General features: G+C 40.5%; 1 protein-coding gene across 3 annotated transcripts in view; it reads left to right on the top strand.

Moving 5' to 3' along the window:
- The window catches only part of LOC115059934 (adenosine kinase-like), a 97,593-nt gene extending 72,332 nt beyond the window's left edge, over positions 1-25,261 (top strand). For all 3 annotated transcript variants that reach the window (XM_029527692.1, XM_029527694.1, XM_029527693.1), the window contains 4 exons: positions 12,490-12,525; positions 16,056-16,170; positions 23,909-23,995; positions 24,316-25,261. In XM_029527692.1, the coding sequence (XP_029383552.1) occupies positions 12,490-12,525; positions 16,056-16,170; positions 23,909-23,995; positions 24,316-24,440 (363 nt within the window). In that variant the 3' untranslated portion in view covers positions 24,441-25,261. The remainder of the gene's footprint in view (positions 1-12,489; positions 12,526-16,055; positions 16,171-23,908; positions 23,996-24,315) is intronic.
- The last annotated feature ends 2,436 nt before the right edge of the window (positions 25,262-27,697 follow it).

Genomic DNA, 27,697 nt, shown 5'->3' with positions numbered 1-27,697 from the left:
CCATTTAACAAAAGTGGAAATGGCATTCGGCTATGTATTAATGTGCTTTGCTGAGGCAAAAGGAGCCATCATCATTTCAATGCTCAAGCTGTTTTAAAAGAGCATTTAGGCTGCCATCTCTCCAGGCCATGAGAGCAAAATGACACGGATTTCTTCCTTCTCTGTACTTTGTGTGAATGTTCCTGGCCTAATATTTTGTATGGTTATTTCACTTATTTTCCCATCCATCCCTCAGCACCTCTCCGTGATCTAGGTGGAGGCATACAAGCAGCTCTACAGAAGGTTATTGTCATGAAAAGCCCCTCAGGCGTTTTGGCTCTCAGCCCTGTTTTTCTACATCTGCATGCAGTGTGCGTGTGTGTGTGGGGGGGGGCTATAATGATTTTTCCAGGACAGGCTGTACAAGTATATATATAAATATATATATATATATGTGTGTGTGTGTGTGTGTGTGTGCTTCTTTTGTTGTCGTTTGTGTGGAAATGGAAAAACAGGCAGGCAGAAGAGATACACGGGCAATATGGCGTCATTTCTTAACATCGCTCTCGATTTGTCATTTTGCTTTGTTTGTTTGATAGACTGCTTGGGAGCCTTATCTCTGTGGTGAGGCCCCTGGCTGTTTATCGCCTCGGTGACGTGTGCGGGACCGTGGAAGTGCGTGCTCTCTGTTGCCAGTGTGTGTGGGTGATGGCAAGTTCACTAAAGACCCCTTAGGGTATGAGGGGTGTTCCTAGGAAAGAAAAAAAAAAAAGAGAGAGCGAAGCGGAGATAGAATTTCCCCTTGACAGCTCACCAACAGCGGAATCGAGATGTGCTTCTCAACTGTAGCTTGAGGAAAATATCCCGTCTCACTGCCTAAAACAAAGAGATGCAAGAGCTAGATTAGCGTATTACTGAAACAGCTTTCCTTTTAGGCTCTTCTCTCTCTCCTCCTGTCAGAGCTGTCTGCAGAGAACTGGGAAGAACATGAGACATTAACCTCCATGTGTTTATTCACAAGGCCCCACAGGCCAACTGGGAGGATGAACACAGAACCATCTCTAAAGCCTGCGAAGCGGAACAATCACAATGTGTCATTGGAGGAATAGACATGAAGTATTAGCTGCTGCTCTCCTTTGCGTCTTTCACAACTGAATTTTAATTGAATGTGCTATTTCTGTGATGAGTCACATGCCTTCCGTCAGCACCAGAGTACTTTGACCTTCAGTGTGCTGTACAGTCAGACAGTTGTATGATGAGTCATAGCACATATTAGCTGTGATGATTTGGTAAATACACAAACTGCCTTGCTTCATTATTATTATTATTTATTTATTTATTTATTATGTATATATTTTTTTGCTTTCATTTATTTCTATTCTTTGTTTAACATTAAATCGGTGGTTCCCAAGCCTGGGATCAGGTCAGTCTGAGGTGTATTATGATTAAAAGAACTAAAAAAAAAAAACCCAAAAAAACAACAAAAATTTAGTTGGCCGAACCTTCTGATCTGTTCTCTCATTATTCATGAGTTGAACTGTTTGCATCTTGCAGTCAAGGAGCTGCGTTTGATCGTTTCTGTAACTTTTCAACATCCCCTTCACGCCTGCTGTGTGCAGATGTGAAAAGAGTGACGGAATGAACTTCTCTTTAGCCCCCCCCCCCCTCTCTTTTTCTTTTTTTTTCTTTTTTGCCTTCTTCAATTATTAAACAACTGCTTGTGGCACTTTTCATGTGAACAACTAGTTGCAACATTATGAGAGACAATGTTTGATATTACTCCTGCATTCAAACAATGTCACATCATCCCGCTCACGGTTTGTTGTAATACTGCTTTGTATTGTAGTGTGGCTGTGCGGATCAGGAGCAGACACTTTCGATGAACGTGGTTGAGCACCATACCTTAGAAAACCTTGGACTGAGGGAATGGAGGGAAACGCTGTTGCCGTTTTCATTCATAAAGCATCAACAGAACTGCAGCTAAAATAAAGTACAACAGGATGTTTGGGGTCGATGAAATAGAAAGTACCCTTCCAGGTAATGGTAACAAGGTTAAAATGAACTTTTTTAAAATACACTAGAAGCTTTGCATTAGAAAGCCTAACTTACTCAGCTACCACAACAAACATGTAAAAGGGCTCCATGAAGGAAAATACAACAGCTACTTTGCTAGCAATCCGTTACCTTTTATCTTTTCTTTTCTTTTCTTTTTTTTGGCAAAGTTGACCCACATTTTTGTACCTACTTAGAAATTATCCATGATTCAGTTTGACGCAACAACGCGCAAGTTGTGAAACACTGAATTACATCATTAGCATGCAATCTAATGAGAGTTGAAGAAGGAAGACTCCTAAGCGTGGCTCCTCGCTGGGTTCGGGCGGGTTGGCCCAATCAGAGGAAGTTGCAAGTCACATGAGGTCCAAAGTAACAAAAATGTCTCCCACGTACGCAATTGTTATAAATGAGGCAGTGAAACAGTTCTATCCAGAAGAAGAGTTGCACCATTGAACTTTCGTGCGGTTCGTTTGTGCTGGAGCTATGACGACGTCTGCCGGCTCAGCCCCAGAACAACTCAAATGCTCATGAATCTCATCGTGCTCATGAATAAGCCTGGAAAAGTGTTTTGACAAATATGCCCACAGTACGGCTTATAAAAAAGTAATGAGTTTTCTACCTTCAAAAGAAAAACTCACTTCCTGGCTGTGTGTTTGACATACTAAAGTGCAGCACTTACAAAGACAAGTTAGCAAACTGACTCACAAGTTTGAGTTGTGCAGCAGTTTCTACCAAATGTGTCCTGTGATATTAGCAAACATTATTGCTGTAGATGAAAAAGTTCAATTGTGAGAGGAAAACAGCATTATTTCTTCTCAAATGTCTCACTTTGAAAAGCCACAAGAAGAATTGCCAGGATGCGCTGCTTCATCACATAAAGTGTCGCTACAGGAAGCTGGGACTGCTGCAATTAAACCATTAGCCTTCTCCTGTCTGGATACAGGCAGAGAGAGGATCCAGTACATACATTCCTCTGTTTTTCCTGGCCTGTCTCTTTGCGAGTCATGGTACTTTGGGAGCCAGCATGGCTGCACCAGAGGAGTCCGACTAACCACTGTAATTGTGCTGTGCCAAAGCCGCCTTTCCCAACCCTGGGACTGAACCATGAAATATTCGAAAATGCCGGGGTTAAGAGAGGGGGGTCTTTGGCAGTGCAACGTGAAATGTGAGACCGTACAGCATCTTTAACAAGGAGGCGGATAGAAATCCAGCCAGCCAGTCGGGAAGCCAGGGCACACGGTGGAGTCCTCTGAAGGAGAATAATTATGGATGTAAGAGGAGATATTGTGCTGGGAGCAGATCAATAGTGCCCACGTTCTGCTGGCACTGAGGGCAGTGTATTTCTGTCACAGCAGGAAAGAGTGCAGGATGTCAGCTTGTTGCTGGAGGGACTCGCAGAAGTTTGAACCAGCGGGCTTCACAGATACCCTTACAACTCTCATATCTATCCTCCCCCAAAATTACTGCTGCTTGGAGCTTGGCTAGTTGCCCCCCCCCCCCCCCCCAAAATCTACAATCCTCATATCCACACAGACTTGGCGGGAAGACCGAGCTTTGTCTACTCGATGACTGTATTCCCACAGTCCAGGCTATACAGTCATGTTTTCCAGTATCATTTGGAGGACTCCCCTGTTTTCCTCATGCTTAGAAAATTCTGGAGGACAAAGACACAATCAACAAGCAAAATCTTCCCGCCCCTAATACCAAATTAATTTGCCTCATGTCTTGGATAGTCGAACCTGTGGGCTCATTTTAGTAATGTTGGTTAGCTCAATCTGCCCATTGCTCCCACTTTAACCAGATGAAATATTTGTTTTTCTAATTTGCTGTGGGTTTTTTTTAATTGCACCATGCCAAGCATTTCCTTCTAGTGGAGCCATGTGGTTATTTTTCTCTCTCGCCGAACTCTATCACATGACCGTTGTATGCATGTGAAATGATTTAGCCTCCTGGTTTAAAGGGCCGCTACCCTCCATCCTGCTTTCATCTGGCAAATAGCCATCTTATGCCACATCAACAGATAACGTGTTGGACATCATCTCAATTTTTGTATGGCCAATTTATTCAGACGAAGCTCTCATGTCCCCCGTGCACACAAATGGTTTGAATTATTCTGAGAGCGTTTTTTTCTTCGCTGGCTTTTTCATTTTCTGAAGCATGCGAGTCCCTCCAGAGCAGATCTTTGTTTCTCATTAGGAGGTAAATAGAGCAGGCCAAATGCTCATATGTTTATTATACACAGGAGGGCATGGTCAGTGTTCTAGGCAGTTCAGAGCAGAAAAAAAGCTGGTTGCTATCTTGACCTTTGTTTGCAGTGCCTGCAACCAAATGTCTTTTGAATTTACTGGGTAATAAGCTGCAAGGAACTGATGGACTGCAAGGAAGTTGGGTTCAACCTCATCAAAAGTTTTTATTGCACACTTCCATCCACAAAGGCTGTTTTTATCTAGAGTAAAATAAAATATAATCAGAATCATAGTCGCCTTTTTTTTCTTTTTTTTTTTTTAAATGGAACAATATATGCAGAGAACAGCTGCATATTATATTCATTCAAAACAGGCAAGAGCCAAGAGAATAACCATGCTGGATTACACAAACACTGAAAAACTGCAAACCAAACAACAAATGGGTTTTAAGTCTCGTATTTCTCTATAATTTTTAATTCGTGGCCAACCAAGGAACAATCAAAATTAAGGGAAAGAAATGTTTAGGTACTGATCAGAAACTCAATCCGGTTCATCAGGAATGTGCAGCTGTTTTGATCTTTTTCTTCTGTTTTAAAATGCTGAGAGAAGAGCGCAGCCAGGACACAAATACTCAAATACCTTCTACTGCTTTTATTAATCTGGCAGAAAAGAACACGCTTATGTAGGATCTCAACAGTGATTAAGAAAATACATTTCCAAGGCCGTCAGCAGGTGGTTTGGGACTGGAGGGCATTCAGACAAATGGAACTCACAAAGTGCTAAACACCTGCGTAATTTACTGCTACACCACAATGTATTAGTTCTATCATTTATATTTTAAGATAGTTTGATGTATTGACCCTGAAAATGTGCCTCCAATGAGCTGGACTCAAGATTGCGATTCAGTTGCTTTCATATGCTTAACTAAACAATAATCCTGTAACTGTGAAAGGCCCAGATCTTGAAAATTCAATCTTGAGGACCTTGACCAAACAAGCTTCCAGACAATCAATAAAAACTCACTGGAGCACAAGTAAAACTTGAACACTTGAGAAGAGAATTAGCTCTCAGTCGTGTTAGCGCATCACATTTCCTCAGGTAAATTATTCAGGAGAGTTTAGGAGGACTAATTGCATTTTCATTATCACTTTTTGACTCAACTAACAAACAACACAGATTCAGTCAGTGGAGTCAAGATTATAGTGTCCGTGTTATAAGCAGAGAATAACAATTTTATGGTCCAAATGAATCATAAAAATCACGTGAATCTTAGATCTGGAAGTCTGGGTGGACTGAGAGTTACAAAAACTAGATAAAAAGCTGAAGTGTTCGCTCTGTTTGTTGAGGTGGGGAAAAAAAAGTTGAGCCACATTTTTTCCTTCATCCAGTGTTATTCCTTGAGAGATAGCCGGTCTCTGGTTATCTGACGTCTTTCACTGACCCCTTGTTAGAGCCCAGAGGTGAGATGTGTGATAGAGGCCCTTCGTGCTGATAAGGCCATCAGCCTGATAACTAACTCCCCCCAGCACAAAGCTGCTACTACTGCTGCCACTGCTTCCATTAGCCCCACCGGACTGGCTGAATGCCTGCCCGCTCCGTCCTGCTCTATCTGAGGTTACATCCTCTGTTCTAAGCCCCTTATGCAAACCCTGCTTTCCCGTGCTTAGATTGCTATCAGCAGAGATATTTATGTACTGCACATGTTTCCGATTGTTTAACCTTTGGACCTGTGCTGTAGGTGCTGCTGCTGTCCCTGTGGGCTTGCAAAGAGACCTCTCTTATGCCCTTGTAGGCAGACTCAGTTAGATGAGAGTGCAGGCTGTTGCTAGAGGTGTGTAATGGATTGGCAAGCAAGGACACTGTTGAAAATGGTCAAATGAAAGTCTGAGCTGACCCAGCAACTGCTTTCAAGTATGGAAAAATCTTATTAAAATGTATTTATTTTAGTTATTAAGTTTTTTTGGGGGGTTGTTTTTATATTTGCACCCTCTTCAGATGCCATTTTTCAGTTTGCAGTACTTACCCACAGAAATGAATTGTGAAAAAAAAAAGACAGAGTTGTTTAACACTATTAATTCTGATTCATCAGTTAGTGGAGTTAATTAAGTCCATGTAAAAATGAACAAAATCAAAATTGTCCTGCATGGTTCTCGTTAGTTGAATCCCAGAATTAGAATTGGCTGCGGCATTATTAAACCTGAGACCTTTCCAGTCTGATCTGAATGCCAGTTTTCAAAACCATTCCACAGCTCTCGCTAAGAGCGTATCAGCCGCAATGTCGAAAACAACTTAACAGCATGTTGCAAAGAAAAAAAGAAGTAGATTGCTAGTTTCAACTAAAGACACACCAGCGAGCAACAGTCCATATACTTCAGGGGCATTTTGTAGAACTAAACCTCTGAAGAGTTGCTGTGAGTTTAAAACTCCAAATGAACTATATCATTTTGTTCAGGCTGAAGAGGGAGTCGTCAATTTTATTGTAGGCTTACTGTAAGTGTGTAGCTATGGTGTAAAGGAAACAAGAAGATTTTTTTTAAATCAGCTGTCATGCCAGCAGATACTCCATTGTTGTGGATTTAGACTGGGGACCAATAATGCCATTAGAGAAGCCTTCATTCTAAGCAGATGTTGTTTACGTCCATGTATTATATAATCAACATAGCTTTAGGTGAGGAGAGATTTAACAGAAGTGGAAACTTAATACTGTCTTATACACTGCAGAAACTATTGCAAATTTAAATATTCTCTCTCACAGCAATACACTGAGCAGTGGACAGTAGAGGTGCAAAGAATATAGTAGAATTATTTGGGAAAAAAAAAACAAAAATGTACAATTGCTACCAGGGTGTTTTTGTTTTATTCTAAGTGCTTTTTTACTACGTTGATAAGAAGACAAATTGGAGGTAATGCATTAGGCAGTTAAAGGAAGCCCCAGTTAGGATTCCAGCTAAACTGTCTGTGCATGGCAGATGTAAATCTGTCAGTAAGACAAAAACAGATGTGCACATTAAAGCTGTACAATTCACACCCTAATGTAAGAAAATAACTGTGGAGATGAAACATGCCACTTAATGGCTTGGTAAAAATTAAAGTGAAATGCCATCAGTTCTCGCTGAGTGAATTCCCACAGGTAGTAAAAGCGACTCGTGCCTCTCTGGAGTGTGTTATTCCTGTGTGTGTTTACCCTCATGTTTGTGGCATGTCATGCTTGAGCAGGATTGCTGCATCCTCCTGGGAGCTTTTGGAAGGCTTCGTACAAGTGATTTATTCCTCCTAATCTGTCCTGCACAGTAGCAGGCGACTGCCTTCCTTCCACTCAGCATGAGTGACGTGCTATCATCTCGCACGATCATATTGATAATCACCTGCGGTCGTTACCGGCCCCCGCTTCACCGAGATGGCAGCTTCCTGTTCGCCACCACCTGGACTCGTGCTGAGGGCTGACATCCTGACATCCAGGAGGAGTCAGGTTTGTCAACCTGAGGCCAAGTCAAGGGCACTTCCAACCCCCACAGATGCCATCACCTCGATCAGTTATTCGTTCTCCAAGCGCCACCCATCCCCCGGTGATGTATGCTGCAGTAATCTGGCTGGAAATGCTTGAGTTGAATGCCAGATGTTGTTTTTACTGGGCATTTATGAAAAGCTGTTTGACGCGCCTCAGTGATGTCACATGCTTACATGCTGGGAATGGAGAAAATGTTACAGGCCGTTGTTATATATTTATCAGTAAGTAGTGATAATTTGCTGAATTATTTAAAATGTCATGACCCAGTCATGCTCAGTTTAGCTTAAGGGGTTTCTGCAGTATATGATTTGTCATTTCCAACTAATCTGCCCAGGCCTAATAATTTGTTCTCCAATGGTTTGCGCAGTGTGGCCACTAAACTGGTTTCTTTTTTTCTTTTTTTTTTGAAAATAGCGTATTTTCTACAGGAGTCAAAGTCGGTTCTCTCCTAAAATAGTTCTAGGCTGAAAACACTCATGTCTTTGAAATGAGCTCTTATTGAAATGCCCGGAAAGGAAGAAGAAAACAGGGGTGTTGTTGTAAATAACTTATCAGGACTATACCCTCCTCAGTACTGACTATCGCCTCCTCCCGACACACACAAACATGCGCACATACACACAATGTACAATACAATACAATTCAATTTCTCCCTCAGCATCAGCTTGGGCTAACACGGTCAAGCAAATGCCTATTTTCTCAATGGCCTGGGGGAGTTACGCTTTTCAGCTTATCAACTTTTATTAACCTTAGCACTGAGGTTTGCTCTTTGATTTAGATTCTTTGGGAAACACTGAAATTGGATTCCCCCCCCCCACAACTCTCACTCCTGCTGTGACATATGCTCAACAACTTGTTACACAGAGGAGAAAAAAGTAAATGCCTGCTTTGGTTTGTTTCTGGTAATATTTTTTCATGAGAGGCCATAACTTGAGGTCTTTCAGTTGTCTTTATCTATCCAGCAACCATCAATTGTCGTGAACAACAGGAAATGTAAGTGGACAGCCCATCAGGTCAAAAATATTATAGACCGTTATAAATTTGCCTTTAAAATTTCCAAGTTACAGCAACATAAAGCTGCGTTGGACGGGCGACCTGTCCAGGGTGAACCCCGCCCTCGCCCAGTGTGAGCTGGGATTGGCTCCAGCACCCCCTGCGACCGGGAAAACGGATAAGCGGTGGAAGAATGAATGAATGACTGACTGACTAAACTTTTTTAAATTTTTTTCCTGAATTGTTCCCGTCAGTTCTCTGGAGCTTTGCAGTGATTTTTTTTTTTTTTTTTGTTCTTCACTCACAGCTCTCATTTTGTTTCTGGCCATAGCAACCAGTCTTCAGTGAAAAAGCTCAAAAAACTCATTGTGTTCTGTCGCCTCAGCACCAAATAAGCCTGTGAATGTCATGGTTATTCTCATTATTTTCAACTGTTGCAGACCAAGAACATATATGAGTAACTATGGTACAATTTGCCACATAGTCTAAATGTATTTATATACTCTTCTGTGTTTGCGGCCTGTTTCCAGTGCCTCCAAGTTGCCAATCATAATAAATTGAAATGAAATTGACCCATAATCTGAAAGTAAAGTCATTTAAAGCCCTGAACATATTTTCGCATTGTGTCTTTTCTAGTTTTGTCCGCCCTTAGCTTTGCAATCTGCCAGGTTTTCATATTACTGATTGAATGTTTCTAAGCATAGCTCTCAGGAGTTATAATTGAGTTCATTCCTTTTTTTTCACTGTTGTGGTTTTTGGTTTCATATAACTGGTGTATGAATGGTTTATTTTTGTACTGTTGAGTCAAATAGAAGTGTCCATCCAAGTTTGAGGAGTGTATCAACCACTAGTCAAATATAAGAAAATGAATTGGGTCTTTATTGCCAGGGCTCAGCTTTTCATCAGAGGTATCCGATAAAAACTGAATGCAGATTCAGCAATTTAAAGTTATTAAAAGGAAGAAAACGGACACCATACAGCATGGATAACTTTACACAGAGAAACAACATCCTGTGGCTTTACAGACTGTCTCCAAATCGGGCCTGCAAGGCTCCTGTCACAGTGAGTGTCAAGGAAAACAAAGTGTAAAGCTTTGAAAACTGCCCTTTGCGTGAAGTTTGTATTTCCGCTTTCATTTTGCTTGGCAAGAAATTGCAGACTCCCCCACCCTCCAATCCTCCAACTGGGCTCTGGATTATTAGCTTAAGATCTCTAAAAATATCCCTTTGACTGTTTAAGCCTCTGACAGCAGTAACATCTCACACATTCTGATAGCTTTATACTAACTATGGCTTCAGAGGGCTCATGCACTCAGCCCACCCTGTTATCTTTTACCTTGTTTGCCCGAGGAGGAGAAGGAGGAGAACTTGCTGGCCCTGAAATCTGCAACAGTCCTCTCTCCCTTGGAATCATCAAAGGCGAGCATGCAATCACAGCAATCTCTGAACAAACGAGATGCTTTTTTTGAGCACGAGAGGATTTTGCCCAGATGTCACTCGAAGCACTTGTCATTGTTGCGACAGCTGTGGAAGCACATGAGCTGTCATTTGAAAACTGTCTACCACAACATACCAAAGCAGCACATGTCATATGTGAAACAGCCTAAAACATAAGATTTTTGAATCGTAATGCTATAAGGCCCTTAAGGAACAGTGACTTTTATCGCCCATCATTTCAGTTTTATTGGCTTGCTTTTGTGTAGTCTCACTAATTGCATATTTACCACCTTACATTATTTATCATACCGATGCATTGGACTTAGCTGAGCTTGTACTAACAAACATTTTTGATATTGGCATCCATAACAGCTAATAGAAATTAATAAATTCCTAAACGTGATTAGACTATGCACATGTGGCTCGTAAACGTTGCCTCAATTATCTTTTCTTCTAACACCCACTCTCTCTCGAAAAGCTTTTCTCACAAATATTATAGCTGCTAACTAGAGAGAGACGGAGGATGAGATAGAGGCATGTGCAGCTCGACAGCACCATCGTTATTTCAGCCTTCATTCATGTGTCTCTTTTAACTGTTATGAGATGAAATATCACTGTTTTGACAAGACATTTTCTAAGATGCTCATGTCCCTGTGCGATGCCTCATGCTTGTCTGTGATGGAGCGTTCCTGAGGAGAAAAGTCAATATGTGGTTGTAAATAAATGAAAACAAATGTGAGACCCAAACCCTTGATAGATTGAAGAGCAGAAGGGAGGAGGAAAAGAAAAGGCAGCACACTTTTACTCATTATAAAACTCCTACTTGACTACAGTGGCTAATTGACGATCCTTGCAGTCTCTGTGGGTGTTGTGGGAGAACGAAAGGGAGGGTGATGAATTGACATATTGCTGGCGCTGTGATGTTGATCCAAGGCAGAAAGCCATGAAGCTTTCCTCCAGGGACCAGTAACCTTATTGTTCCATGTCATCTCCTCCCCTTCTGTTTGAGGGCCAGGTTGTCAACCTCTCCCCAAGGTCACGCAAACATCAGCCCCCCACCTGCAGATAATTGGATTATTTAGAATCATAGCATCAACTTATTGCCCCATCTGGGGTCAAAAGTGAATTTAGGCCATGAGGTTGTCTGTCATGACTTGCGGCCTGGTTCTGACCTGACAAGCAACAGCTTTTGTCATCAGTTGAAGGATCACACTAGAGCTTTCGGCCTATTTACTGAGCATCTGATACTGTATATCCCTGCTAATCATGTTGCTCAGTGCTGGTGAGTGTTAGACTTATGGATTTATTCGTCCAAAGCATCCTTTGGTTCCATTCATTCTTATGGAATATTTTGGGATATATAAGCCCACCATTTGGGATCCATTTCTATGCATTGGCATGTGATATGAAAATCAGTTGGGGCATTTTTTAATTCTGTAACTCAGTCATTTTGAAATTCACTCCATACTTTTTCACTTTTTCACCCAACCACCGGTTTCCGATGCTTTCATCACAGTGTTAAAATCACATGACATACTCTCAAAACTTTAAGCTGAGTTCTTCATAACAGTGAACATCACGTCTCTATGTTTTCTTTTCAATTGATGTGTCATGAAATGTTAGATAGAAAATCAAGCATCATTTGAAACATTTGATGACGCCACAATTTTGACATTGACTTCCTGGTGATGTCCTGACCCGCAGACAATCACCTTCTTAACCAAGTTTAAAGAGTCAGCTCCCAATATCTATGGTTTTCTTTAACAGTATAAATTTGCCATTCGATTACCACATGGTGATACATTGAAAGCAATTGCTGCCTTAAATAGTGAAGAAAATAGATCTCAAAAGTACACCGTGTACATATTTGAGTGTGGTGAGCCAATGTATCAAGTTTACATAGCGTGTTGTAAAGAAGTAAGAATGCACATAAACACTGGTATGAGCCTTTAAATTGCACCTGTTAGGAGGCCAAAGCAACATACAACCGGTCCTGAGTGCCGGCAGTGACGGGGATTCCCATATACCAGTACATATTCATGGTTTCAGTGGTGGTTCCATGCCCTGAGGCTGATGGGGTGTTATCTAATGCTGTGGTAAGATGAGATGAAGTGGGGCAATAGATTAAATGGGTGGGCTGCGTGCCTATTAAATCCAGAGTTGACGGAGCAACGCCACCTCAGGTTACTTATTCTCATGTGTCACAGCCACTCGTGAGGAGCAGAGCGAAGTCAGATGGTTTTATCTCCATGTCTGGTGTGTGACATTCTGCTATGTTTGTGACTCTGTAATTAACTGCTCATTTGTGTTTGTGTTTTGTTTTTTTTCCTAGGAGGCGGCCACATTTGCCAAAGAGCTGGGCTTTGAGGTGAGTTGACCAGCAATTGCACACTAAACAGATCCTAAAGGTTTATTTTTGCTGATAATGAAGTTCTTTTTGGACAGTGATTGATGTGCTATTATACTCTCCAGGCCTTGCAGCAGTTGCTATGGAAACCTGGCAGTCGTCATGGTTTCTTTGTTCAGCCAGCTCTCTGTTATGACGCACTCTGCTAGGTCTGCACCCAACATCGCCTACAGATGTTATTTATTGAATTTTGAAAAGCCTCTTGGGAAGCTGAGAAGTTGGGCATGGTTTCAAGCCTTTCTCTGCAGGCTCGGGGCTCATCAGGTTGCCTGGTTAAAATACCCCCTCATTATCTTCATTGCACTCAGGGATTATACTGTATGTCTTCTCTTCACTGCGATAGCATTACACCACACTAAAACACACTGTAGTCTTTAAATAACCAAATTACAGCCACCTGTGGTTTTGCATTATGGAAATGAAAATTGCAGTGCTTGTTACCCCATAGAATGTACACGACATATAAGTGGGGCTGCCTCTTAAGTGTAAAATGAATGTTCCCTTGGTCTATTTTTTTTTTTTTTTTTTTTTTTTGGCATATTCCTCACACTGCTATTTAAATGTGAAATCAAAAACACAAATAGCCAGTCTGTGTGAGTTTTTCAAAATGGGCTCAGGTATTTTAAGTGCCTTCTCTCTTTCAAAGGTAGAGCTGCCTTGAATATAGCTCTGCTCTGTGTGAATAATTGTCATCCAGAATCACTAACGGTGTGATCAACGTGACTGGAATAGAAATGCAATTCTGATGGCAGTGACAGGTTTAAGAGAGGAGTAGGATGAAGGCAGGAAAAAAAGGAGGGGGGCTTACGGCTCACATGAAAAAAAAAATAAATAAATAACACACACACAAAAAAAAAAAAACCACAAAGGGCAAAGTGTAGACTCTCCTAGTAGTTACAATTCTTTGACATTTTCCATGTCAAGCTGATTTGCCAGAACACTCTGCAAAATTGTATCGGCTGAATGTGATTTCTCGGATAACATCAGTGGTGTGTACTGTACTTTCTGCATTTCTGGATGGATGCAGTTCAGAAAGGTTGTCTTCACAGTTTTTTCCCCTTCTTGTCACTCTCTGATGACAATTTTACTTGCATCGCACAAGCAGACCAACATATCTAAGTTATAAACGGACACATCTACAAAATATACATACACATATGTACACTATGCAGTAGATAGTAGTTTATCAGGAAAAATAAAAACAAAATGTAAGAAAAACATTAGCTGTTTACAAATACACAATATTCTTTTAATATTGGACCGCAGTCATTTTGGGAATATTTAATACTTTGTTCACCATAGTCGAAAATCATGAGTTTCAATATTCATCACTGATGTTAGAAATAGTTACGCAAGATTCCCAAAAGAAGATCCACTTACTGGGTTTTAAGTGCTTTCAGCAGTATCCGATGGATTTCATTAGCACAATCCGTTTCCTCTCTTGTCATGTTGAGAGTTTCTTGCGTCACATCCCCTGTTATCTTTGAATGAAATTATGTGAAAATGATTGAACCATCTCCATGACAACTGAGCAAACTACATCCAAGAAGTGGCTGAAAGCTTTGGACAATTTCCAGTAAGGGGACCTTTTGCTAAGCATGTTTTTTTTTTTTTTTCAAATGAAATTCATGTCAAATTGCATTTATATATTTTTGAAAGAGAACAATGTAATTCTTTATGAAAAAAAATCACACCCAGCCAATCACAGATTGACAATGATTTTATTGTGTGCCATTAAACAACAACTGAGAATCATTTGATCGTAGATTAGAAAAGATTTTAGTTTATCTGAAAAACACCAAAAAGCAATAATCTCTGGATATTGTTGAAGTTTGTGCCGACTTGTCAATTTGTGATTTCTAAAACACTGCATGATGCACATTGGATGTGTTCTTAAACACTGTTATCATCACATTATGGATGACTAACAAAAATGCCAGCAGTACTTCTTCAGTCTAAATACAAGATAAGAAGCTTGTCCTCTCCAAAACTGCAATCAGCACATCTGAACACACTTGCTTGATTGTGATCTGTTTCCTTTAAATGCTCAAAGAACTATCTGCATCGCAGCTCTAATTGAATCTTTCCCTGGCAGTGTTTCTCAAGCAGCCTGCAGTGCACACAATCAGTTTCTCGCTGGCTTCAACACAGAAGCACAATTTAACACCCTTGTAAAGCTTTCATATTTCACGCTTTGTTGATTTATGTCTGATCAATTGCCTCACAATCATAAATATTGCCATTTGTCAGCAGTAAACCAAATTGACCATATCATTTGTCTGTTCATTTGTTTAGCACTTATGCCCTATGCCATTATTCTGTGTTATTTTTCCATAGGAAGTCACCTGGTACGTTTTTCTGCCAGGCAGGAAAACAGAAGAAGTTGTGTGTCTATTTGTGTGTGTACATTGCCGTGTTCAATAGCCGCGATGGTTACCCTGCCACCTCTGGCCCTCAGAGTAAAACGCCTTTTTTATGTCAGGGAACATAAATCCAAAGGGTGACAATGTGCCAAAGCGTTGTGTGGTTTTGCATTCAGTCTCTGGAGGAGTTCTTGTGGTTGTATCCAGTCACAGTGACAAATTGCCTTTTTTTTTTTTTTTACTGTCGCTTGCTAACAGCCTCTGTATTAACCTCGCCATTAGCACTTACTTAGAGTGTTACACCCATTTTTCCTCAGCCCAGGGTCTCCCTGGGCCTCTCAGGGCTGATTAAAGGACGTTTGGGAAGCATTTAGAGGTGTAAAAGCTCATTGGTTTAAGTGAGCGGTGGCTGGTGGTATTGGGCCGGAAGCCTATCTCTCTGATTACTCCCATAACCACAGTATTTGCTCACCCTGAAGGTGCTTGAGTGTTAGCTTTGATACAGATGCTTGAGGCATCCAAGACCCTTAATGCTAGCTCCACAGTGCGCTGCATTACAGAAAAGCAGAGTCCACCCCACTGTGAGATGGCGATAAAGACATTGCACCTGCTCATAGTACATCATGATGAGTTAATAATAAAGTAGCTCTGACAGGTGTGGGTTTTTTTTATCCCTCTCATGATCAAAGGCAAGCACTCTGGAGAGTTCTGTCGTCTCCAGGCGTGAATATCCATCCTGTGCAGATGCTGAGGAGAAATGGCCTGTTTCAGGAAGAGAACGATACAGTACATGCACCACATATCCCCTCAGCTCGCAGAAGTAGCTTTATCTGACAACACCATATCTTCACACGCTTATTTTCATCTCACTTAGGTAGTATGACATTCTAATATTTTAATATTTGGTCTGTAACTGCATGGAAGCAGCATTGAGCTTGTCTATTGATCGTTGCTCCTAACGGTTTCATTGCCCCTCTGGTTTCATTATCACCTGATCCATCTGCCAGCACAGGAAAAATCTGACCTCTCATTAATACGTGATCGTCGATTATACTCCTTCACACCTGGCTCTTCATATTGCAACCGGTCAACTCAACACGCTCACCCAGTGGTCTGCTGTTTTTACAGACAGATGACATCGCAGAGATTGCAAGGAAGACCCAGAACCTTCCCAAGGAGAACGCAAAGAGGCAGCGAGTGGTGGTCTTCACTCAGGGCAAGGACGACACTGTTGCAACTGTTGGTAGGCCATTTTTTGCTTTCCATTTTTGTTGGCTTATCTTCACATACTTTCACTTAAGTACCACTCAAAGCCATCCGAACTTTGGCCCCTTTTGGACATCTTTACCCTTCATTTAAACCTCATATCTCAAAGCTGCAGAACACAGCCTTAAATAGATGCTTGATCGCTGACTGAAGACAGTCAAATGCTATCAGTAATTTCTTTGAAGTTAACCTCCAATATTGACACCAGATGTTAAAAAAAAAGAATGCTTGCACTACATTCTGTCATTTAAGAGCATAAAAGAAGTGTGGGGGATGCAGAGAGCAGGCATTGATTTGTGAAGTACTTCTAACTTTGTCTTGGACAGACTCCAGGGCAGTCCTCAGCAATTTTTAATGCTTAAACTCTTACATCCTGGCTTTTTTTTCCTCCTCCAAAATGCTTGCAGAGTGACCTTGGGGAGAGGTTGGCAACGTCTGTCTTCAAATCAGTCCACTTTCCTTTAATAGTGAGCATATTTGTGAGTGGGACATTAACAGGCAGTGTCATCGTAATCGAGCAGTGGTTGCAGGTTTAAGTGCTGAAGGGAGAGATGATGGTTTCCAATTACTGCTGGGAGCCTTTGCCTTTGTTTGGAGCCACGGGGTGTCTCTCCTCATTGCCCTTGCAGTTCTTACTAGTTGTGCGCAGGGAAAGATGGCCTCAGGTAAGATCTCCAACGTATCACTCATCACTAGGGACTGCAGAAGCACGGCTACGGCAGGACTGTTAGCACCGCAGGGCACTGTCTTCACATGTGTTCACTGTCCTCAGTTTCATACTGGTGGCAAGAGTATTAACAAGAGGAGGCTCTGTACACCATGACATTAATAGCATTAAGATACAATCAATAATTAATCATGTCTTTTTGACATTTTCTACTGTGATTATTTTACTGTCTGGAAACAGTTTTGGCCAAAGGTATCAAAGGTGAAAGTGTGTTTTTAGATGAACAATTGGTAAAATAGCAAGGTCTAATGCAAGAAGGGACCTATTAACTCAGAATCATTACACAATTCAGAAGTTGTCCTCAGCTCTGCAGAGGTTTTCAACATCTCTTAACTCAATATTTCGGTTTTACAGCCCACAACTTTTTGGTTAACTCTCATCACAACTATTTACAACCACAGGAGGTGACTGCGTTTAGCAGCAGAGCTCTGGTAAACTCACTGGAAGCTACCTGTCCAGCTGTAAAAAGCAGACAAAGCAGACGCAAAGTAGAATTTAGCAGATAAAAAGCCAGTTATTTCCCTCAGGCATTAGTGGAGGCAAACAACAAGTTCAAAAGGAAAGTGAATTTTGGATTTACACGCATCAGGTGGCTGAAAACACAACCATGAAAACATTATCAGTACATTATACAGTATCAACCTGATGAAACTGTGTATGTTAAATTTAATTAAATACAGCATCGGAGAAAGAAATGTTATAGACTGATTAACAACATAGTGCCTGGGGAATTTATTTTTAAGTTGTAAAGTGCTTAATGAGGTTGAAATTAATATAACTGTCAATGTGGATATTTTTACGATAGTATATATCAAAACATGCTAAATGTATGAAGTACACATAAGCTACTCAAGCAGTGATGATGTTGAGGGAAAGATATAAGAAACTGAAGAAATACTTTTGATTAAATTGTAAATGTTCTGGAGTCTCTCTGTGAGGAAGAGGGAAATTGATATAACATCAACCACCAATCAGCATTAATACATGTCAGAAAGTCACCAAGCTGCAATAAAACTGCAGCTTCTTGATTGACCTCACGGGAGTCGCTTCCCATTGACTACCATGTTAAAATGTTCGAGTTACAGCAGAAGCAAACATGTTTACAGCCCAGAACAAAACCCTGGTACAACTCACCCATTAAAATTATGCATAGTTGAGGACTAGCTGCTGTGAGTGACAGCTGGGCAGCTTGCCGCAAGCTGCTACGTACCAAAGTCTCAGCTCCACACATGTTCCACCTCTGCCCATTTATGGCTTAACCACATGTTCGGCAGTCAGGCGCTACCAAGATGGTGACGGCAGAGCAGCTCATTCTGAGCTGAAATAACATTTCCCTCTTTATATAGAGTGTATTAAAGTGCCCTTTACATAGGTTTACAATAGGCAGCAGTAGGCATGGTTGTTGTGATGTACGTTATATTGCTGCTTGTGTGCGCTGCTCTTTGTGCGTTACATCAGACAAAATGCTTCAGGCTTGTAAAAGAGAGGCCGACTTGCTTTGAATCATTAATTCAAGCCACAGAATTTTGTAAAAGAGCAGCGTGATTATATCATTGCAATATGATTCAAGTGAAAGTCTGTAAATGATAAGTAGCATTTATTTTAGCTGAACAAGCTCATTTGAATTTTCATTATGAAAGTAAAAATTCCTGGAAGTGAGTTTCCTTTCATGAGCATTTGAAAAGAAGTCTTTAAGCGGGAGCCCAACAGTTAAAAAGAGCAGGAATCCATCCATTGTGCTGGAGGTGATTGATAATTCCTGCCTTCTTCTCTCATTGCTCCTGCATGAAGACAGAGCTGTGCGCCATGGTGAACTTTATTTAAAATACATGATGAATGCAGGCAGGATGAAAGACAATGTGTTTCTGATGTCATCTACAAAGGCAAACATGATAAATTTCATCGACTATGCTATCATTACAGTGGCACAGTTACAGTAGTAGGTGCAGCTGAATTGGTGTGTGTGTGTGTGTGAACATCCCTGTTCATGCCAGCCAAATAAATGTCAATGTAAAAAGAGAATTAAAGATTTTCATTTCCCAGAGGCGGCGCTCTAATAAACTTGATCGCTCATTTTGTTTGCAATTTGTCCTCCTGTCAGGATTTGATCATTTGCCAGCCTCTGCATGTCATGTTAAACCATTTTATAGTGATTAAGGATGGGAGAATGCCTTCCCCTGTGGTATAATTCTCCAAAAAGAGATGTCAATTTGTTATTGTTCTTTTTTTTTCCCTGCCCTTCATTTGGAGCCTTTCATCACACCGCTGCTTCAAACATGGCTTTTAAGAGCTAGGAGCACGGGAAATGGCCCTTTATTTAGCTGCCACTGACACTGCTGAACTACACTGGGCTTTTGCTTATACACCCATTAAAGAAGTAATTAAGATCATTGTGCCCTGAACCTTAACGGTGAGGAGATCTAATAAACGATCATTCAGCAGGGGTTGCCGCTCTAATCGCTGATAAGGACTTGATAAAGCCTGACTCGGCTTCTCTGTGAGTTTTAGAGCTCTCAAGGGGGCGAGGCAGGCAGATTTCAACTCGAAAAAAACCCCCACCTGATCTATACGTGTTAACCAAATGAATTAGAGGAGGAAAGGAATACTGCAAAATTGTGTCAGTCACCAAAGTTAGATTAAATGTTGCAGAATTGTTTTAAGGTCTCATTAAAAAGCAAGATGTTTATGTTGTGAACCCCATAATAGACAAGTCAATTAACAGCCTGTGCTACGAGAAAGACCTTCTCCTTTTCCCTTGGCATCCCACACTGAAGTGTTTGCGTACATGTCCCTCTGAGAGGATATTGGTTGGCGATGATCTTTTGCCTTTGGTCGCAGTAATTACAGGCATATGTATTATTATTTTTTTTTTTACTCAATTGTGAACAAAGATGCTGGTTATGATAGAGAAACAGATTGAATGTCAACTTGCTCCTAACCTGTCGCGTTTGCCAAGAAAGCGGTAACGTTTTCCTCTCGAAGACTCAGAGCTTGGCTGAATCGCAGCGGGAAAAGTTCCAGAAGAACTATTCTCGGGCAAGTTTTCTCACACAAGGATGTTATACTTAAACTCTATTGAGTGCTTGAGCTCATGCCTTTTAGCAAAATAGTCATGAGTAATTGAGCCGCTTGGCAGCTCAGGGTCTGAAATGATGTATTCATTGTTTTACTTGTGTAGATGATAAAGTGAGACAGAATTAAAGTTCATTTTAATGACCGGCCAACTATTTGGTCCACCTGTTTTCCTGTCAAAAAAGCAATATTGAGAACTGGAACAGAACCAAGTGAAGCATATCAAAACGTCACTCCATATGCTCGTTTTCTAATGAAGGTGAGTACATCTATTTACATGTACAGTCTCTTTTTGCCCAGCTGAGCATTTTCTCAGCCAGTGTTGTGCTGTGCATTGGCATTGTTCAAAAGAATAGTCAGTAATAAAGGACTTAATTGATACTCATTTCAAAGAGACGCCTGTTGAAAGAATTTTTCAAGTTTAATCACCACCGTTCAAGAGTTGTAATGAGGGAATTATGAAGAGCGAATTAACAGAAGCACACAATTATAGCTTACTGCAGGGAAGTATTTGAGTTCCTCCAAGTTTCTTCTCAGGTTTTGTTTTTTTTGTTTTTTTGTATTTTTGTCCCCTGTTGCAGGTTACCTGTCAAAGCACAACCATCCATACAACACTCCCACGTATTCATGACCAGTCTGCTCTTAAGCTCCTTTTATTAAACAATATTCTATGACAAATAAATATGCTAATGCAAAAAATAAATAAATAAAAAAGCAAAGCCACGTTTTATTCATTGAAAATAATTGCTGCCAGTGTCATTGTAGTTAAATGTGAGATGAGTTTAGCAAAGTGATGTTTTCAGACATTGTACAAGCCAGATACAACAGAGTCAGACTATTTTGGCAGTAGAGGGTATTTTTTTTTTCCCCCCTATTGCCATTTCCATGACAGATTTTTGCCAATGAGATCTTTGTTACAGATGGCTAGGGAATTGTTGGCCTGTAACTTGAGTTAACATGTCAGTCAATAACAAGTGAGGTTATGTGAACTTTCCCCCAGCAGCAGAGGACAAAACTGAATGTGATAATAGAGGCAACAGGACTATGTTGTACAATGTTTATGTAAGTGCCATTAACCAGCATCACGCAGCCCAAAGCAGACTAATCAGTCAGGAATGTGAAGTGGATGTCTCTTAGGAGGTCAAATTCTAATTCACATGTTCATGTCTACATTTCACAAACAGTTTTTAAGGTTTTCAAAACGCTCTGCTGTCATATTCAGATAAGTCCAGAATATCAAGGGGGCTAAGTCAAGTCCAGATGTATCCATTGAGTAGTCCCTCCAGGATCTTAGAGTTTTTTGTGCTTTTAATTTGTGGCCAAAATTATTGAATTGGCAAAAACATTTGGGATTGTTTAGTGATCGGATTGTGGGAAAAATTGTGGCCTAAAGCTTAAGTCTGACAAACATAAACTAGATTATTTTGAAGAGTGATTCTCCAAGAATGCTAAAATTCTGTTAAAATGCAAATTTTGAGCATCTAAACACACTCACAGTGGCCATCGTGTTAATATTCACTGTTTTAATGTAGCATATTAGCATGCTAATATTGGCAACCTATCATTATCTTATCATTATCAATATCACCTATCACCTATCATTAAAGATGCCAGATATCAATTATCTATTATTGACATCACATAGCCATACAGGGCTTTTGGGGATGGGGGTGTATTGACAGTTGTTTGAGAATGGAGAGATGTAAGTGGATCTGCAATCCGGAGACCAAAGCTGCCGCATTTTCATTTTCCGCTAGCTCTTAAAGTGCTTCTGAGTTTGTTTATTTTGTCCTGAAATTTCCAAAACTCAAATGTTGGGTAGAATTGGATTTCTCTGTGTGTAAAAATTGCCAAGATTGGAAATAGCTGACATCTTGCAAATATTGTGAGATGAGTTCAATTTGGCAAATTTCAACTTATGAACAAACAAACAAAGCAAAGCAGAGTAGATACCACAGTACCGTGAAAGGCTTGTGTTCTCTTTTCAGGATTCTAATAAGAATCCAAAAACAGAACTGCTAATTGCCACCTGACACCTTTTGATGCAGTGTTATCACAGAGATGAGTGATAATTCATGTGAGAGGTTACCTGTTTGCTAATAGCCGTATTTACACCTGATTCTTTCGCTGCCTCCCACCAGAGAGAGTGTCCACTTTATTTGAACTACTGTAAATATATTTGCACACAGTTATTTCTAATAAACAGCAGAAGAATCTGTTCTGAACAAGTGCAGCAACTTCGGATTTTAAAGCCTGCGGTTTTCCAGTATTGCGTGAGCACGACCACATCTAACGACTGGAGTTTCTTAACTGACAAATTGGAATTTATTATTGGCACATTTTTCATGTGTGGTTAATCATTTCAAGAGGGAGGAGGATTCTCCTGCTTCGTCTGTGGCATTAATTAAGTAAAGTCGTTATGCTGCTAATTAGCTGATCCTAAAAGGATTCTTGTCTAGTTGTAATTTATTATCAAAGTGACAATCAGCTGCTTTCTGTTAAAGAGAGAATGTCATTATGGAAACACAGTCTAATGCTTTATCTGACACATAATCTGTTCCTGACCTGTAATGCATTTCCACTCTGCTTTGTAAGATGCCCTTTGCAACTCCAACTTGAGTTTCACTCAGTTGGTGTATTACAGTAATTTTCTTTGATATCAGGTGTTGAACATATGCTCAGGTTGTGAATTTTCAGCACTGTAGGACAGAGATGAATTCAAAGATTGTCTTATCTCCAGCTCCGATATTCTGTGAGCCATTGTTAAATTAGCAGGGAGCCTCATTAAAAAAACTTCTTTTTTTTTTTTCTCATGTTTTTTCTCAAATCCCCACCTTTTTTTTTTGGTCAATAAGAGGTCTGTCAGCCTCGTTGTGTTCCTTTTATCCACACGTCAGCCCTTTGTCTCCTGCACCTTTTTGAAGGTTCATGTCGGCACCACAGCCTTGGCTTGTTTGAAGATCGTGTGAGTGGTTTAGATTGTTCTGACATAAGTTGCTGATTTAATGTCACTCTACACCTCTAAACTTTGTCATCTGGTAGATTTTTGCCCCCCTCCCCAATTCCTTTAAACTGGAAGTCTCTTTGAAGTGCATATGCTACTGATAATTGAAGCAGTATAATCCACTGAAAATAATAAGAGACCCTCATTTAATGGATTCCGTTTTGAACTGGAACAACTCACAGAAACTGCTCTTGCATTGTTTTTGATTTATCGGAGGACTCACCTAAAGCTTTAGAGAAGTTGAGATTGTTCATATTTTATCATCTGTTGCTTTTGGCACACGTGTTCAAAGTCAGGTCAGGGTATTGCACTGTTTTTATTGCATTTATCAGTGTAATATCTAATTTACATTGTCAATTGTCTCAAAACAAATAATAATAATAATAAAAAAATAAATTGAAATTAAGAAAACAATCCTTCAAGTCTGCAGCTCTCTGAGTGGCTCTCGCTCGCTGCTGTCTGCACACTCCCACTTTTACAAAGCAACTTGTAGTAAAAGGCTAATGCGAGCACACTTGCAGTGGCAGTGCTAGCATGCTAATTCTAAGAAAGTGTCATTTTTATCATGTTAACCGTCTTCATTTAGTGTGTTCATAGATAGCATGAAACACATCTTGCAAGCTGAATAATTTGGCAAATTTTAAACTTAAGTTAATGGATCCCCAAAGTCATTACAGTTTAACCCTTGGGAGAGTCCATTTTTCTAAATGAGGTTTCTTATACTTTTAAAGTTATTTTATTGATTAGCTTTGATTTCCTTCACTTTTACTCAACACTAATCACGTACTGCATGTTAGAGATATAATTCTTATATTGTAAGAATAATGACAGAAATAATAATTCAAAATTTGGATAAAATGCAAATGACAGTGTTCAGATGTAATTAACAGCTTTTCTGTGTACTGACGGCAGGTGAGAAGGTGACCATGTTCCCAGTTTTGGACATCGACCAGAATGATATTGTGGACACTAATGGTGCAGGAGACGCCTTCGTGGGAGGTATGGCATAAAAATTGTTCTCCACGCAGCTTGACTCTGTGTACATTCCCAATTAACCTTTGATTCTGGTCAACTATGCAACGTAATAACGTCTCCAGTTTATATGAGTGTGACATTTAGCCTGCTGTTTTTACTCTGCACAAGCTCATCATAGCACCACATAAAACAGTCATCATCTGGGTCCTGTTGTGGATGAAACAGCGTTGTCCATTTTTCCAGGAGCCATTAGTACCTGGCTCATATTAGTACAAACTGCTCCCCAAACTATTTTGGAAGTGATGGATATTTTCAGGTTGCCCTCTGCTCCTCTGTCTACCCAGGATTCCTCTCTGCGTTGGTCCAAGAGGATGGGTTGGTGGAGTGTATCCGGGCTGGACACTACGCCGCCAATGTCATCATCAGACGGGTCGGGTGCACCTTCCCAGAGAAGCCAGACTTTCACTGATGCTTATTTCTAATTTCCACACAATACTTGATTGTGTCTGCTTCTTCAGGATTTTCTGTACATTTTTTACATTCACAGCGACTGACTGTGTGGGACTAAGTGTCGCAACTTGAATATTTTGTGAACCTTCAATAAGCAGTTTAGAAGGAAGTTTTAATATAACCATAACAGTGTACTAGTTTCAAACTGTGGAATATTATGGTCATGTTGAAAAGGCGCATACAACTGAAAATCTACTTCTTTGAGTATCAACTCAAGCACCAAGAGGCATGAAAGGTAGAAGCTTGCTGCATTAACTGCATTAACTCCACCATTGACCTGCATGTTGTCTATGTGTAAAACTCTTAAACATCCATTATCACGTCCTCCTTTGCAGGAAGTAACATAGTTTGTTACCTTTTCGCAAAGTGCCAACACTTAGGATCATACTGAATGAAGATCCTGTCAGTGGTGGACAAGTTCATCACTTTGCAGGTTGGGTCACTGCTAATACCAATGGTGACCCAGAGTGTAGGCCAAATAAACCATCTCTGCTGAGTAATCTACTACTCTACTGTTCATCACTGATGCTCAATGTGTTCCTAATAATCAAAGCTCTTCTAGCAAATCAATAATTAAATAAAAGTAGTGTTTCTATCCAAAGCAGCGAGCTACAACTTTTCTACTTTTCAAGCCTGCAGGAGGTGCGTGTTGTGTTACTATGTCTTATTGAATGTGATCATTTTCAGTTGAGTACTGCTTTATCAACTACCACAGATGGGGTGCCATTTATAGCTGCTTCCTTTTTTCAGGAAGTGACTAACAGGACAAAAATAGAAAGAATGCTGATGTCATTTTTGGTTTTTTTTTTTGTTGTTTAGTTTTGTTTTGTTATTATGCAAATAAAACAATATCAAACACATCCTATCAAGATACAGCTATTCAAACCCAAAGTCATTTTTGACATATAATAGTGGTTGAAAGTTCAACAAAAGAAAATAAGATGCAATGTTATAACACACCGGTTCGTAGATTTCCCCATTATTTAATCAGTCAGGGGCTCCCTCATGCTAATCACTTTTGGACAGCTCCACAAGCCCCCATTATGGAGGGCACAGAGGGCGGGAGGAATGGGGGTGGAGGCGGGGAGGGGGTGGGGGATTGGGGGGGGGGGGCTGGACCAGCCTGGTGTCCTGGCGCTGCTCAGTCAACCCCCACTCTTGCTCAATGGGTCCTAACTGTGCTCTCAGGGTCTGGAGCAACCCTGCAGGGCTACAGGAGATCATTTTTCTCTGTTTAGGGATTAGCGGTTGCTCTTCGTGCCGATCATTAGAGGGACCTGAAAATTAGGCTGATCCACTAGACCCAGCTGTGCTGTCGCTAGGGGTTGGAGACAAGGATCAGAGGGAGGCCCCCCCCCATACCCTCTTCCCACTGACTGAGGGCCAGCAGAACTGCTGGGCAGTCTCTCAAGTGTTTTGTGAAAAACTGTTCAACACTCATCTGTTGTATGAAGAATTGAGACTTAGAATAATATTTTTTCTGAAGCCCGAAAACAACCTGTTACATCACATTCTCTTATATATTTTCTCCGAGCGCGTCAGGAACAATCCAATTTTTCTCTCCCTGCACGAGAGCACAATTTTCCGTAATGAGGCATAGTTTATGCGTTTATGCTAATCAGGGCCATCTAGGTGAAAACATTCTCCAGCCAAAATGTTATTAACAACTTTGAGACAATTTTTTTTTTTTTTTTCATCAGCATTTTTTAAGGTTTCACACAGATGCGCTTTGAAAAGGACCACATTTCTGATTGGGCAAGATCACACTCCATGGCAGCTGGTTCATTTGCTTCTCAAGATGACAGATGGCAAAACACAAACACAAAAAGAGGGAGCCATGATTAAGTAATGAGAATGCCTGCCACAATAAGGAAACGACTAAACATACTTTTCTCACTTTTCCTGGTAAACTTTTACTGAGCTCAATGAACGCAATGTGGAAAAACAAACATAGAATGTGTGCATTTAATTTACATTTTATAGTACTATGCTATCTCTCTTGTGAGATAATGAGCTGTAGGCATTTTGAAAATGTTTTATTGTGTAGCAGCAATCTAAAAAATCTTGTTTCATTTGCTGTTTTGAAATCAACACACTGTAAACAACTTTCAAGGAAGGGGAGGAAAACTTGACTTTGAGATATTTGCCTACAAAAGTGAGTTCATGGCCAGAATATATTTTTCTGAATGCAGGCAAAGAAGTAACTGGGGCCCTGGCCAGTGTTTTGCCCCGCAGATGGGCAGCAGTGTTTGTGAACACCAGTGTGGCAGTTGGCAGGGATTGAGGAGGGGGATGGGCAGATTGCAATGGCACATGCTCCAATTCAAATTATCTCTGGACCCATGCAGCAGTGGAGGACCTGCTGGGGCCCAGGGTGGCATTCATTATAACCAGACGCAGGCAGGCAGGTTTGGTCAGTGCCTCCATCATGACACCAGCCTTACATTCATCAACTCTGAACCCTCTTCATTACCATTTCACCTGCTGCAACAACAGCACGTCAGTGAAATAACACTTGATGTGCATGTATTTACCAAATATTTGCCAGCAAGTAGGTTTAAGTACATGTCTAGAAGAAGACGGAAGATACTGAATGGACTGAAACGGTGTAAAAGAGGATGAACAGGTAAACAGAAGGCTTCAAAGAGGCCATCAAGGTAAAGAGAGGTGCATCTGATGAAGATGTGGTGTGATGATGGAATAACAAGACGATTAAAACCATAAATTAAATCAATCCAAATCAAATTACACATCAAATATGTCTTTTTGAATGAGCTAAATGTTTTCATGTGAGATCTTTTTAAAGCTGCCAGTACGGTACATTATGTGTTTGTAATCTGATGGGAAGTTACCAATTATCTCTCTAATTACATCGGTATTACTGCATGAAAAATGAGCTTTCTGGCATTTCCAATGCTGCTGAAGGGTTGGTGAAGGAGCAAGGGGAGCACAAATCTAAAAAAAAAAAAAAAACTGAAAATTTAATGATCTACATTATTGCCAGCAACTATTGCTCTTCCTTGAGTAGAGTGAAGTTAATTAGCAGATTAAGGTGTTAGTGTATAATATCCCATACTGCCCTGGGTTAAATTGGTCAGTGTGAGGAAAAAGAGCATTTTGAAATCAAAGTCTGGATTTTCTTGTGTTTATGTAAAAATGAATCCCATATGATCTTATATCTGCTGCACATCAGTTGGAATAAAAAAAAAACCCATG

This window comes from Echeneis naucrates, chromosome 19, assembly GCF_900963305.1.
Source record: "Echeneis naucrates chromosome 19, fEcheNa1.1, whole genome shotgun sequence".
In the NCBI taxonomy this organism is placed as follows: domain Eukaryota; kingdom Metazoa; phylum Chordata; class Actinopteri; order Carangiformes; family Echeneidae; genus Echeneis; species Echeneis naucrates.
Note: the sequence above shows the minus strand (reverse complement) of the source record. Positions and strands in the feature narration are given on the sequence as shown.